General features: G+C 37.7%; 1 protein-coding gene across 1 annotated transcript in view; it reads right to left on the bottom strand.

Annotated features, from left to right (window-relative positions):
• Positions 1–16,112, bottom strand: part of GALNTL6 (polypeptide N-acetylgalactosaminyltransferase like 6) — a gene marked incomplete at both ends in the record, with an annotated part of 1,173,146 nt that overhangs the window by 75,054 nt on the left and 1,081,980 nt on the right. The window contains one exon of the mRNA XM_080796997.1: positions 15,204–15,311. Coding sequence (XP_080653123.1) covers positions 15,204–15,311 — 108 coding nt within the window. The remainder of the gene's footprint in view (positions 1–15,203; positions 15,312–16,112) is intronic.

The following is a 16,112-nucleotide window of genomic DNA, read 5'->3' as shown; positions in this document are numbered from 1 at the left end:
AGAGGATTGAAATAATATCAAGCACATTCTCTGACCACAGTGGTATAAAGCTAAAAATTAATTATATAATGAAACCTGGAAAATTTGCAAATATTTGATGACTAAACAATGTGCTAGTGAACAACTAATGGGTCAAAAGAAGTCAAAAGAGAAAAAATATCTTGAGACAGACAAAATTAGAAATGTAACATACCAAAATTTATGGGATGCAACAAAAGCAGTTTTAAAAGGTAGGTTAATGACAATAAATGCCTTCCTCAAGGAACAAGAAAAGTCTCAAATAAACAACCCAACTCTACATCCCAAGGAACTAGAAAAAGAAAAACAAAGTTCAAAGTTAGTGGAAGGAAAGGAATAGTAAAATCTAGAGCAATATAAATGAAATAGAAACTAAAATGATAGTAGAAAGATCAATGAAGCTAAGAGCTGCTTCTTTGAAAAGGTAAATAAAATTAACAAACCTTTATCTAGACACACCAAGAAAAAAAAAGAGGATTCAAATGAATAAAATCAGAAATAAAGAGACATTACAACATATAACACATAAATACAGAGGATCATAAGAGACTACTATGCGCAATAATAGGCCAACAAATTGGACAACCTAGAAGGAATGGATAGATGGATATAACCTACCAAGACTGAATCATGATGAAATAGAAAATCTGAACAGATTGATTATTAGTAAGGAGTTTCAACCAGTAATCAAAAACCTCCCAAAGGGGCACCTGGGTGGCTCAGTGGGTTAAAGCCTCTGCCTTTGGCTCAGGTCGTGATCCTGGGATCCTGGGATCGAGCCCCACATCAGACTCCCTGCTTGGCAGGGAGCCTGCTTCCCCCCCCCCGCCCCGCCCCGCCTGCCTGTCTGCCTACTTATGATCTCTCTGTCTGTCAAATAAATTAAAAACAAAAACAAAAACAAAAAACAAAAAACAAAACACCTCCCAAAAAAGTATAGGTTCAGACAGCTTCACTGGTGAACTCTATTCAGAGAAGAATCAATACCAATCCTCAAACACTTCCAAAAAATAGAAGCGGCAGAAACTCTTCCAAATTCATTTTATGAGGCTAGTATAAGGTTGACACCAAAACCAGACAATGATGTTACAAGGATGCCAATATCTCTGATGAACATAGATGCAAAAATCCTCAAGAAAATAGCAAACTGAATTTGACAATACATTAAAACAATCATATACCATGATTAATTGGAATTAATCCAGGGTTGCAAGGATGGTTCAACATTCACAAATCAGTCAATGTGATATACCACATTAAGAAAATGAAAGCTAAAAATTATATGATCACCTCAATAGATACAGAAAATGCATTTCACAAAATCCAACATTCATCTATGATAAAAACTCTGAACAAAGTGAATATAGAGAAACATACCTCAACATAATAAAGGCCATATATAATAAACCCACAGCTAACATCATAGTCAGTGGTGAAAAACTGAAAGCTTTTTTTCTAAGATCAGGAACAAAGCAAGGATGCCAACTCTTGCCACTTTTATGCAACACAGTGTTGGAAATACTAGCCAGACCAATTAAGCAAGAATATTATATATAGAAAACTATAAAGATGTCATCAAAAAACTGTTCAAATCAATAAATGAATTTAATAAAGCCTCAGGATACAAAATCAATACACAAAAATATGTTGCATTTCTCTAACAAATACAATCTGTCAGAAAGAGAAGTTAAGAAAACAGTCCCATTTACAATGGAATTGAAAAGAATAAAATACTGGGAATAAATTTAACAAGGAGTTGAAAAATCTGTATGTTGACAACCACAAGACATTAATGAAAGAAATTGAAGAAGACACAAATAAATGGAAAGGTACACTAGTACTCATGGGTTGGAAGAATGAATATTGTTAAATTGTCCATACTATCCAAAGAAATATATGTATTCAATGCAATCCCTATTGAAATTCCAATGACATTTTTCGTAGAAATAGAACAAACAATTCTAAAGTTTGTATGCAACCACAAAAGAGACCCTGAATACCCAAAGCAATGTTAAGAAAGAAAAACAATGCTGAAAGTATCATGCTCCCTGATTTCAAACTATATTACAAAGACATGTGGTTTGTAAATATTTTCTCCCAGTCTGTAGCTTGTCTTTTAATTCTCCTTATAGTGCCTTTTAAAGAGCAGGAGACCTTAGTTTCAATGGAGTTCAATTTATGAATCTCGGCTTCTAGGTGTAAGTGCCTAGAGTAGCACATCTGCCCCAACTCACAATTACTCCTCTTTGTTTTTTTCTAGAAATGTTTGACCAGATGCAAGAATCTATTTCAACTCTATTTTCTTTCATTTATCTTTTTGTTGTCAATACTACCGTCATGATTACTGTAATTTTTTAGTGTCTTGAAGTCAGGTAATGTAAGTCCTCCAACGTTGTTCTTTATCAAGTATCTTAGGTCCTTTGCATTTCTAGATAAATTTTAGAATCATCTTGTTTATTTCTTTTTATTTTATTTTTTTATTATTAACATATAATGTATTATTAGCCCCATATTGTTTTTTTATTGTGGTAAAATATATGCAACTTAAAATTTGCCTTTTGACCACTATGAAATGTGCAGTTTGATGGCACTAAAAACATACACATGCTCCCAACAACACTGTTCAGATTTCAGTTGCCATGGTATGTTAACTGTGAGTAATTGTATGAGGAACACATGTTGCTGTTAGCTCTTCAAACCACAAATCACTACATATATAATAAATGCGTATTATGATCAATGACCAATTACGTCACTTCTTTCAAAGTCTGGTGGTGATTGATCATTGCACATCTGCTATTCAGTTCACACATAGCTGGAAACATAGTTCTCTTTCATCCTTGTTTCCTACAGATAAACATTACATGACATTTTACAAAAATGGATAATCACAATGAGAAGCTTGTCTAACAAAGATGAAAGAGTGGCATAAAAACAAAAATGCTGAAGGTGAAATTCAAATAGAATTTCTAGGAGAAATGACCAGCCATGGAAATGTTAACACTGATGCCATTTGAGAGACTCTAGATGTAAAGCCAAGGAATTTAGCAAGAGTGTATTTCTTGTCATAAATGAGGAAAATACTTGTGATGGAGAGGATAAGGAGTTCCAGAGAAAGTGATACCATCAAAAACTTCACGTCACAGGAACTATGGTAGATACTTCATAGCATTGAAAGCATAAAGGATTAAATATTGGAAAGTGACCCAAACTTAAAGAAGGAATATTACAATTTGCCAAGGCATGGAAAAAATGCTCACTCTTTAGCATAAATTATGTGAAATACAGTTTGAATGAATGTTCTAGCTACTCCTGATGAGTATTTTTACAAACAAATGAAATACTTTAATTTCCCCCCAAAAGCAAAAAACATTCACATGTTATACAACTATCACCCTCATCCATTTCCATAATTTTTGTCATCTTCCTAAACTGAAACTCTAAACCTATTAAACATTAATTCCGCATTTCCTCTTTCCTCAGTCTCTAGCAACCGTTCTATTTTCTATTTCATATGAATTTGACTATTTAAAATATTTCATATAAGGGGAATCATGCAGTATTTATTATTTTGTGACCGGCATATTTCACTTAGCATATGTCTTCAAGATTCAGCCATTCTGTAATATATGTTGGAATTTTCTTCCTTTTTATGGCTGAATAATAATCCATTATATATATATATACACACATATATATATATACACATATATATATATATACACACACACCACATTTTGCTTGTCCATTTATTGTTAAGCAAATATTGAGTTGCTTCTATATTTTGACTACTACTATGAATATGTGTGTGCAAATATCTGTTTGAGTCCTTGCTTTCAATTATTTTGTGTATTACTCAGAAGTGGAATCCCTGGATCATATGGTAATTATATTTTTGATTTTTTTGAGGAACCTCCAAACTGTTTTCCACCATGGCTGCAACATTAAACATTTCTGCCATGTACAAGAATCCTAATTCCTATACACCTTTTCCAATATTCACTGTTTTCGTTTTTTTTTTTTCCCCCAGTGGTAGCCATCTAATGGATGTGAAGTGATATCTCATTGTGGATTTGATTTGCATTTTCCCTAATGATTCCTAGGATGTTATGTATCTTTCACATGCTACTGGCCATTTGTATATCTTCTTCAGAGACATGTCTATTCAAGTCCTATGCCCATTCTTTTTTTTTTTTTTTTTTAAGTTTTAATTTATTTGACGGAGAGACATAGTGAGAGAGGGAACACAAGCAGGGAGAGTGGGAGAGGAAGAAGAAGGCTTCCCACTGAGCAAGGAGCCTGATGCCGGCCTCCATCCCAGGACCCTGGGATTATGATCTCAGCCCAAGGCAGATGCTTAACAGCTGAACCACCCAGCTGCCCTCCCTTTGCCCATTCTTGAATCAGGTTGCTCATTTGTTTGTTGTTATTGAGTTGTAGAAATTCTTTAAATATTCTGGATATTAATACCCTATCAGATATATGATTTGCAAATATTTTCTGCCATTTAGGGAGTTTGCCTTTTCATTCTGTTGATACCTGTTGATACTATCCTTGAGGCATAACCTTGCCTAATGTTTAAGCTTCAAGTGGGCCACCTGAGGTAATCATGTCCCTTCAAGTTGGACTGATTGCTGCTGCTGAAGAACTGTTAAACAGAAAGAGCTGTATTAGTTATTTAGCAATACATAACAAATTACTCTCCAAAGGAGTGGCTTAATAATAAGCAATTTAAAAAATCTTTTCTTTTTTCTGTGGGTCAGGAAACTGGGAGAGGTTTAGCTGGGCAATCTGGCTTGGATTTTCATCAGTTTCAGTCAGATTTTGGAAGGAAGCAGTTATCTTAAGCCTTGAATGGGGCTGGAAGATCTTCTTCCCAGAAGGCTTACGTGTTTGGTAAAGTGGTGCTGGCTCTTGATAGGAGGACTCAGTTTTCCTCCCTATGGGCCTCTCTACAGGCTGCTTGAGCGCCATTATGATGTGGTGGCTGGCTTCTTCCAAATCAAGTCATCCAAGAGATCAAGGTGGAAGATGCGATGCCCTTATGACCTTGCCTCAGAAGCAAAACGTGGAATGATAGGACAAAAGTGAAAGTATGGTTTCTGTATCATTTAGCTGGCCCACAGTGAAAGACAACCATACTGAGTCTAGCCGGGCCCCAAAGAAGTTCTGGCACTTTGAGAACTGGAGTGTTGGTTTCTTTAGAGATAACACCATGAGCTAGGAGTTGATGCTCTTCTTCTGAATGGTGGAGGTGGTGTGCCTTCTCCTTTGGCTTTCCAGGCAAGAAATAGGCAAGTGGGAGCACAAAGAAGCAAGTCACAGGTGAGGCAGAGTGGGTACTGCATCTGACAAACAGGTATGTAAGCCACATGGGAGGAAGCCTTTTGAGGAGGTCTAGAGACACCAGGGGGACAATCTGAAGGGTGTTCATTTCTGGCATTCAAGCCAATGGTGTCTCACACTATCACAACTTGAATGTAAGAGGCAGTATAATGTTCTTTGTAGAAAATTATTGATACAAGTACTATTTCTTTATTATTTATTTATTTATTTATTTATTTATTTATTTATTTATTTTTGAGAGAGAGGGAGACAGCAGAGGGAGGAGCAGAGGAAGAGAAAGAATCTTAAGCAGACTCCCTGCTGAGTACAAGCCTGATGCAGGGCTTGATCCCAGACCCTGTGATCATGACCTGAGCTGAAATCAAGAGCCTGATGGTCCATCTACTGAGCTACCCAGGCACCCCACAATTACTATTTTTTTTTAAATAAATCACTACCAGCACTTCTAACTGTTGACCAAAGAGAGTATCAAGTGTTTGTCCTGTAATAGTGAACATCAACCACAAGCAAACTGTGGTTAAATTAAAAGCTGCTACAGTATTCATTCCGTTTGTTATTAATACAACCTGTTTCATTTTTCATACTGTCAAAATAGGCCCCCAAAATCTATATGTTTTTAATAGTTCATGTAGGGTTCTTAGGTTGGAATTCGTATCTGTTCAAAGTTTAGGTAATCGTGAATTTTAATTTTTATATATAAGCTGTTTTCAGAATTAGAACACTAAAAGCATCCAGGCACCACAGAGCTGCCAATTGGTTTTGACCATTTCTCAGTCTATAGAATATCAAATGGAACTATTTTCTTTACTTCAAATGTAACACCAAAAGGAGATATACTTGGGCTGGAATTGAGGTTGGAAATGAAGTTCTGTGTGTGTGTGTGTGTGTGTGTGTGTGTGTGTGTGTGTATGTGTATAAAATTGACATGTAACATACTAGCTTCAAGTGTATAACATAATGATTCAATATTTGTATACACTGGAAAGCAATCACCATACTAAGTCTAGTTATTGCCATTCACCATACAAAGTTACAATTTTTTCCCTTGTGATGAGAACTCTTAAAATTTACCCTGTTGGCAACTTTCAAATATGCATTATAATAATACTGACTATGACCACCATGTACATTATAGCCCGGGAAATGGAATTCTCACCACAAACTAATAAACTCTTAGAACCAAGGGTGATCAGATCGGAAATTAAATACTACAGGCCTCAAGCACAGTGTCACTGTGGTTTTACACATCTTACGTTAAGAAGCTAATTCCACAAAATGAGGTGCTTCCCATTCAGGTGCTCCTGTGGCTTCATCATTCCGTTGGGGTCCCAAAAGGTGGAGTCATAAAGCAGCCAGCCGGGCTTCCTCTTGCAAGAGTTGCATTTTTGGTTATTAAGATTATGACATGCTAAAATATTTAAATTCGCTTAAATTTCAGTAGCTTAATTTTGTAGCAGCAGGGACCTATTTTATCTAAGCAAGCTTTCTGCTTTCTGAGGCTCCAGTGGAGTTGTGAATGCAGGAAAATGTTCGGTTCTAATGAGGATAATGATGAAAATGCAATTATAATTCCCCCTAGCCCACAAATGGGCTCACCATGTAGTTTCTCAAGTGCTTTGAAAGAAGGAAGCTGTATAAATGCTAACTAGCTACATCAAGTGCTTTAGGTACGGCAAGAAGTAGCCAAAAGCAGACTGGAAAAGGTACCATAGGAAAGAGAAAATCATTCCCATTTTAATTTTGCTAAGAATGACAAAGTAAGAGTATGATTAATCATGAGGGCTAACTGTCATGTAGATGCCTAGGATCCCCATTTAAATGTTATATTTAGCTTCCTGGGACACCTGGGTGGCTCAGCTGGTTAGGCAGCTGCTTTCGGCTCAGGTCATGATCCCAGCATCCTGGGATCGAGTCCCACATTGGGCTCCTTGCTTGGCGGGGAGCCTGTTTCTCCCTCTGCCTCTGCCTGTTCTCGCTCGCTCTCTCTCTCCCTCTCTCTCTCTCTGACAAATAAATAAATAAAATCTTTAAAAAAAATAAATGTTATATTTATCCTATAAAATCTTCCATTAGGCTTGGGGCACCTGGGTAGCTCAGGTCATGATCTCAGGGTCCTGAGATCCCTACATTCCACTCACACCTCTCCCCCACTATCCCGCCAAAAAACGTCTTTCAATAGGCTTCCAAAACACACATGGGAAATATTGGGCCTCATTAGATAGCTCAAGAAATGCTGAATTTTGTCCTTATGTGGCTTAGAGATTGCTTGTCTCAATGCCAAGCCTGTTTTGCACATTAGAAAGCATTAGCTACTCGATTCCCAAGTCATAGCTGAGCTAAACTTGGGAAAGCACTGAGGAATACTTTGAACAGTGAAACTGAGCAGAATGCTTTAACATTCGGAAGATGATAGCATCTGTAGGAGTTTAGGGGTGGGGGATACATAGAGCAATGAATAGGAAGAAAATCAAACGAGAAGTTCGTTTTGAGAAGCTTTGTGGAGAAGTACCGAGTTTTGAAATAATGTTTGTTTGTTTGTTTGTTTGTTTGTTTTTTGGTTTTCTTTTTTACCTCACATTTTGTTCTCAGGATACTTTCTGTTCAGTGTCTCTATGTTTGGTATGCAAATTCCATGTTTTACATCTGTATTTTTAAAAAATTTTAAGGACAATGTGTGATTCTGTTGTTATTTGTTAAACAGACAAAAACATGTGGATACTTAAAAAAAATAGCACTGGTTTAGGAGTTAAGGGAACAAGTGAGGGTTAAGTAGTGGGAAATAAGTTTGTGTTTCATATTTTCCCAACTCCTCTCTCTAGGTCCTTGGCAGATAGAGTAGTTTTACTTTGTCTTGTTTTCCTTTGATGCAAAACAAGCATAAAATGTCCAGTGTTCAAACAAGGGCCATTGTTAAAGGGTGAGTATGAGTATTATACTAGTGCTATGTGCCAGAAACTTATCTCCAGGGTGAGGTGATGTCCTTGGGTGATGTGACATTCCATTACAAAGGGATGGCCCAATGCTATTGGCTTAGGACATGAAGCATACTCTATGCATCTCCATAGTAGGCAATCGGGAAATATTTACTGAAAAATTTCTCCAGCCTGAGCCTCTGTTGAGACTCTAGGGATGACTCATCCTCATAACATGCAATGGACTCATCGTATCTTAATGATTTATTGGATCATGGTTAACACATAATAAACTTATGGTTGTTTTCTTTAGGGAGACTCTCATGAAGAATAATGAAATCGTACTTAAATATTTAAATAAAGAGCCCCATCTAAAGAGAGGATATTATATTCTAAAATGTGGCCGAGAAGGGGAGAGAAGCAAACACATGATTGTAATATGTAAATCATCTTTAGCTCTGGCCCTAAGTCCCAGGCAGTCTTACTGCCTTTTTTGTTATATTGCAAGGAAAAATTAGAGGTAGTTACTGTTTTCAGAGGAATTGATTCTGCACAGAAGTCCTAGCCATTTATGCAAGCTGAGTCTTTTGGAAGAATTCATCATTTTCCTGCTTTTTGGGAGAAAGCCCATGAGAGGCCGCCATGTCCCTGAACTCAATGATTGTTTCCGATGATGCACGTGATCCCTACAGTTTTCAGAGCAACAGGAAGAGGGGCAGCCTGCCGTTGATGGCTAAGGTTGTCATGCCATAGTTCCTATTTTCTGAGCAGTTTTATGAGAGTCAACTGATTTACAATCATCAGAGGGAGAAAGGTCAGTTTGTGGGAGCAGATTTCCCCATTCATCACCGTATTTTATAGCCTTGTTGGTGATTTTATTTTCTGATATCAAAGTAGTCATTTTGGTCTTGCTAAAGCTTTTCCTCGACTGATATATTCTTCTGACATAAACGAGGGAGGGCTGCACACGTCAGAGCTTGTGTTCTTCCATCTCAGCTGCTTCAGACCGGGATAGCCGATACCAGGGTGAAGGATGAGAGGGCATGTACTAATCGACTCGGGGTGGTCTGGCTTGACACTGAAACTCTCCTCCCCCATTCCTCTTCCTCTGTACCTCCCTCCACCCTGACCAATTTCAACAGTCTGAGAGGATCTATGGAGTCTGCAGAAGCAGATGTCTCCAGGGATATGACACCAGAGGAATGACAACTTGGGAAATAGGTTAAGAGGTCACTTCATAGCCGACAGAGGCAAAAACCACCGTTCGCCCTCAGACCTCAGGTTTAATATCTGTGCCCATAAAGTGTAATAACCATAGGATGTTCTCAAAGCTCATTGCATTCTGCCAAGAAACCCTAAGTAAATACATAAGGTGAAAAACATTTGTAAAAAAACAAAAAAACAAAAAACATTTGTAACTTGGATGTGGATCACAGTGTGGCCTTTAGGATCATTAAACATTACCTATTAATATAGAACACATATCGCTGTGTGTTAAATAATGCTACATGTGGTATATGAGATACACCTCCTCTTCTCTAAAATCATAATCACAATGATAACATTATAATCTCCAAAAAATAGTTTAAAATAAGTATACAAGATACAGATCTCATTCCACAGAGAGTTTATTTGCATTTATTTAATCCTTTGCTCACCCTCATGGTATTCAGATTGATATGTATAGATTGCTGGACTGTGTGGACGCCACCTGACTGTCATTATCAAGGCCACTAGTTATGAGAAGGAAAAGTTTGGGGGGTTTGGGGGGCTCAGTCGATTAAGTGTCTGCCTTAGACTCAGGTCATGATTTCGGGCTCCCTGCTCAGCAGGGAGTCCCCTTCTCCCTCTCCTTCTGGCCCTTCCCACCCCCCACGCTCCTGCTTGTGAGCATACATTCTCTCTCTCTCTCTCTTTCTCTCTCAAATAAATTCATAAAATCTCAAAAAAAAAAAGTTAAAGTTTTTGTTTATTTTGTTCATCATTTATACTTCCAGGATCTAGCATAGTGCTTGGCATGATATACTTTTTTTTTCTTTCAGAAATGAACATTTATTGGTATAGAAAATTTGACTTTTGTGGGCTCTCAGAATTCTAGATGAGCAATCTGTGCAAGTCTCCATAGATCTGGCTCTCCCTGAACTCGTGTAAGGCGGTGGCTTCTCACCCTCTTTATCTAAAACCAATTTGAGCATTTCCACCCCCCCTCCTCGCGTCCCCATTTTTTTTTTTTTTAAGATTTTATTTATTTATTTGACAGATAGAGATCACAAGTAGGCAGAGAGGCAGGCAGAGAGAGAGGAGAAAGCAGGCTCTCCACGGAGCAGAGAGCCCGATGCGGGGCTGGATCCCAGGACCCTGGGATCATGACCTGAGCCGAAGGCAGAGGATTTAACACACTGAGCCACCCAGGTGCCCCAACGTCCCCATTTTTGTACTGATGTGATTTTTTCTTAGAAGTATTGATGAAAACCTCATAGCCACATTTGGCCTCTCTCTCCCTGCACAGTGCGGCAAATCAATAAAAACTTTTTAGGAAATTTTCTTTACAAATGTTTCCTACATTCAAAAGTTATTTTCTTTGGACTCTCTCCCACTTAATATTTACCTGTTGGTTGACCTGTTTTTACCCCCTTTATTTTTATCCTGGCATTTCCTGCTCAAAAACTATGAGTACCTCCCTACAATCTATAAGAAAAATGCACCCTGCCCTGCACATGGGGTTTTCCGTAGTCTGTCTCCAATGTACATTCCCAGTTTAGCTCCATTGGTCCCAAACAGAATCCTTTCTCACTGTCTGTGCCTGCTCCTTCCTACAGGTGGGAGCTCAGGCTGGAGCCCCTGCCCTTCTGCTCTAGCGGCCCCTGTTTACTCCAAGCCTCCCTGTAAGGGTTAAGCCTTGGGCAGACAGGTCTCACTTTACCTTCCCAGCTCTGCTCACTTGACCTTTAACCTTATCCCTTCTAATGTGAGTTACATTTTCAAGTTCTCTAGGCCATCTTGTGCAATCGGATTTTTATGGGGTTTGACTTCTTTTGTTTTATAGCTTTATCTTGCAACTTGGATGATGGTTGCCATAAAATGCAAGATAAAATTTTAGAAAAGGAAGTATTACTAGTACTATGTCAGTGGCAAACCACAGAAGTACACCATCCCTTGATTTGCATTCTGTCACATCTGTTGCAAACTTAGAGTGAAGGTTGCTTCCAATTTTGTGTCCCAGGCCATCCTCCTTTGGAACTAGGGAGGACAGCTGTGTGAACCTCCAGGACAGCCCCCCTCACAGTCTGCAGGGCTGCTCTTCAGTGGCTTGGGATCCTCCTGGGGAAACTCCTTTGGGTAAAGTTACCTCTGTGGGATGACCCTTGTGCTATAGAATGTATGTTTATCCATGGGGTGATGGCTCTGCCCCTTTGTCATGTTCTGCTCACAGAGCCACTGATCTCAGGTCCAGTGGTTTTGACTGTCCCCAAACATACTAGCACTCACTGAGAGGTCTGGGAGGTGCCAATATGGCTGCTCCTTTGGCAGAGTGCGTGGTTCAACTCATGACCCATTAGAATGAAGTCTCCTTGGAGTCTTCCACCCACTGGCCACTCAGCCACTTCCGCTGTGTGGAGGTGCGGGTGTCCTTTCACTGAGGAGCTGCTCACTCTTCTATGATGAGGACAGTGTCATCTCCAGGAAGGGGCAATCATCACTACAGCCATGGGGACTGTCTAGTCTCCCTATGACAATAGAGATTAGCATCCCTTCCCTCAGGGACTGGCAGTTTGTTCCTGGTGAAAAGATACCGCAACAATGCCCAGTGTACAAACAAACATTGGACAGGATACCAACTCAGCAAAATATCTAATTTGATCCATGATGAGTGAATACTCTGATTCCCAGAGGAAGGTGAATTGTAAATCACTGTGTCCTGGATTTTTGCGTTTTATGGGAACTGACAGAGGGATGCTAATTTTTATTTTTGCCAAATAAAGGCATTAATAATAATCTATCTTGTATTCACTCCTTCATGAAAAAGAAAAAAAGTCTCTGATTCCTGCTTAAAAAGATATTTTTAAATTGAGTATATGTATCTTTGTGATTCTTATTTTTCTCAGTTCGCTGTGGCTGGGTGAAAACTGGTCCAGGACCTGGCTCTGGGTCACTGGTCCTGAGTTTGGGAACCATTATTCTGTAAAATTTAAATTCTTTAAAATTCATTTAACTGAGGTATCCTTGAAGGTCCTCTTTCAGTTCAACAGCTATGGCACCCCTCCCCCCTCCTCCTCTCTCGACCTATACATATCTTTACAATACATTTGAACAACTACTTGTTGTCCTGTTCTGATGGCTTCATATATGGCTATCTTGTCTCTTGCAACCAGACTATAATGCTAGGTAAATGGAAGGTACTAGTTATTTGAATTTGTTTCTATAATACGCACTCATGCTCTGTTTAGAGGACCACAGGTTATTCCCACAATTGTGTGTGTGTGTGTGTGTGTGTGTTGGGAAGTTGGCTAGAATCCTCAGTTTATATAGTTACCTAAATAAAAGGTGCAAATTTTTGAAAAATTAAATGAGTTTGTAAGATAAGAAAACAAACCTTTGGAATTAAAAATCTCCATCTTCTACATTTCCTGATGAGGCTGGAGAGATTAACTACCCATTGAATAGACATAGCCCAGCATCTGAAGCATCTTTAAAGTCTCATCCTTTTTGATGATTTAGTAGCGACATAGGGGGTAGCAGGTAGTTGAGTCTCTCCCACAAAAATCAGAATTGTTTTTTATTTTAATATATTTTTTATTTAAAATATCATAAAACATTCCTTAGACTGACAGTGGAGCTTCAATTTTTATGATTTTCTGATTGCTCTAGCATTTGAGAAAAAAAACTAAAAATGAGCCCTCAAATAAAATTTAAGTGGCAAAGATTAAAATTCAGAATTATGGGCTTTTTTCTTTTTCCATTTGAGTGAGCATTTCCTTTTGGCTGGGAATTTTATGTGCCAGCCCTAGTTTTCCTATATTTGACAGTCCTTGAAAAAGTATTTAATTTCCTTCTTGAAAATATATGAACAGTTTTATTTTTTGAAAATATACCCTCTGGAGCAGCACAACTTCCCCTCCAGTTCATACACACTAATTTTGACTACAAACCAAGTGAACACTCCATCCGTCTGGCAAATGAATGATGGATGGGGCACAAACTGAGCACAGTTGAGTGGGTGAAAGTGACAAGAGACAACAGCATTATCTTTGGGGTAGTTTAACATACTGTGATTTATGATATCCACGTGGCTGATTTGTGATATGTGCTCAAAACTGGACTTTTCAGTGAATTCTTGCTGTTTTCCTGAATGCCCTTGGAGAGTCATGTGTGTTTAGTCTTATGACAAAATTAAATCATATGTCCTTGCCCAAGATGCTGCTCTTTAGTTGCTTTATGATCTTGTGATTTTATTTCAAAGAGCATATTTTTACAGCTACTCAATGGAATACGCTATTAATCTTTTGAAGAGGGCATAATAATATGACTATTTCCCTTCAAGGTGTATGTGAGGTAACTTCATGACTATTAACTCCAGCTATTATAAAAAAGATTATGGATGTGGCTTAAGGAAGTGGATAGTATTGACAATCTCAGAAAGGGAGTAAGAAAGAATCCTCTTTCCCCAAAAAGACTCACTAGAAATGAAATATTTTTTACACTTCCCTGAAATGCTCAACTTTTAGTAAGGAAAACCTGTAGCATTATCTAGCCTTAATTTTTCCTGATTAATTAATCCTTTCAACAAATATTTGTTGAGTGCTTCCCAAGCCTTGTTCTAGGTGTTGGGAAGGTAGTAGCAAATAAAACAGAGAAACATTCTGCCTTTGTGGGATTGATATTCTAATGCAACCCGATGAACTACTTTATATTTTAAAGAAGCTTGTGAACTTATCGAGCTTTATATAAAAGATGCAAATAGTTATATGGTGCAGCCTTACTAGTAAAAGAACAGAAATGAATAATTCAAGATTAGATTCCTAGGAGAACATTGAGTGAAGGGACGTGGCAAAACCACCTTTTCCCCCAGATTTTGCATCTCTTCAGTGGCAGGTACATACTGTAGTGAATACAACTGACCCAGCTCTAGAGACAATCACATGGAAAACACAGAAATTATCAGGATTATTTCAAGAAGGTATTGTGATTTTCTCCCAAAGATGTATGAAAACATTCTAAAATGCAGAAGAAAAAAGAATCCTTTCATTTAGCCTGTGAAAAAGGTTTTACTCGAAATAGTATCTGAAAAAACATCTTGCAACTGGCCAAATTTAGGATTTTGAAGATGGGGTAAAATTTTAGGCAGAGCTGGCGCTAGTTGCAAATGAGATGCAAATGAGAAGCCAGAATTTGGACAACCACTTCTTCCAGTCTTGTGTATATGCCTTTCTCCATCTGACTTTTTATATATCCTGTTATACTCCATGAAGGGGAGAAGGGGGAGTACTGGACATCCATTCTGAAGACCTGGGCTTAAACCTCTCTTCTGCTATTTATCATTCATTTGAGCATAGACAGGACACCTTGGCAAGCCCCAGTTTTCATCCATAAGATAAGGATAAGAATATCAATCTCAGAAGGTATAGGTAAAGATTAAATATAATGTATGTGAAAGTGCCTTGAAACAATTATAAACAGTAATTCTTGTTTCACATTAATAATTAATACTTCCTTAAGGAACGGAAATAAAACTCTGAGGAACACAGAAACAGTTTATATACTAAAGCCTGTCAAATGGAGTGACAAGTGGTGGTGTTTTTATTTTGGTCCATTTTTTCTGTCAGACGGTGCCTCTCCATCTGTCACCAATTATACCATATATGAGGCTGCTTAGTCTACCTACAGGAAGCCATATCAAGCCCAACTTATTCTGATCCCGTTACTCACTCTTGCCAGGCTGGTCCCGGAAGGGACTTTATAGGGAACGTACTTCCTGTAGATATGACCAACTCTAGAACATGGGACATCAAACATCTCTCCTCCACACATCCAAACCTAAAGAGAGGAAATTTAAAAGTATAACAAAAGAGAACAGTACACTTCAGATTTAAAAAAATAAAAAAAGAGGGATTATTAGTAAGGTTCATAAAAATTTTTAGAATCTCTCGAAGTCTCTAAATTAATAATTTCTATTTATCATAAAAGGTTAATCAAGAAAAAAAAACCTCACATTTTTCAAAACCTAGATTCATAACAGTATAGACCCCAAATACTAGTTCAGTAAAGTCTAATTCCCATAGACAGCATGTTGGCATTTTTTATTCTAGTATAATTTGTTCACAAATATTGCATTGCAGTGACATTTAATGCTTAGACATCTTATTATTTATATAGCTATTTGTTTCGACAATCTTGTGAAATCATTTGTAGAAGTAGCATTGGAATTTAAGTGTCAATTCAAAATTTTAAAATATAAAAAATGGAATTTTAAAAATAGGTAAATGAGTTAAGGAACGCTGACACATCCATACTTTAAGTGACATCTAGATTCTGAAACCTTGACTAGAGCTCACCTTAAAAATCATTGTCGTTTTCTAATTTCTCCTACTCTTAATTTTTTCTTAGGTACAGAAAAAAATTCATTCTTGATGTGGACTCATGAAATATTAAACTCAAGGTATATGTTAAAATGCAGTATTTGTATATGGTAACAAAAATTAATTGGTTATTTTTTATCATGACTATCCACTTAGACACATGCTTAATCATGGTTTTATATAACAGAATACATAGCTATTAAAGGAAAAATTATGGAAACAAAATCCAGGCATCCTATGCACTAGACTTTTAGCCATT

The sequence above is a fragment of the Martes martes genome, assembly GCF_963455335.1.
Source record: "Martes martes genome assembly, chromosome: 2".
NCBI lineage: Eukaryota > Metazoa > Chordata > Mammalia > Carnivora > Mustelidae > Martes > Martes martes.
This window is presented reverse-complemented; position numbering and strand designations above follow the sequence as displayed.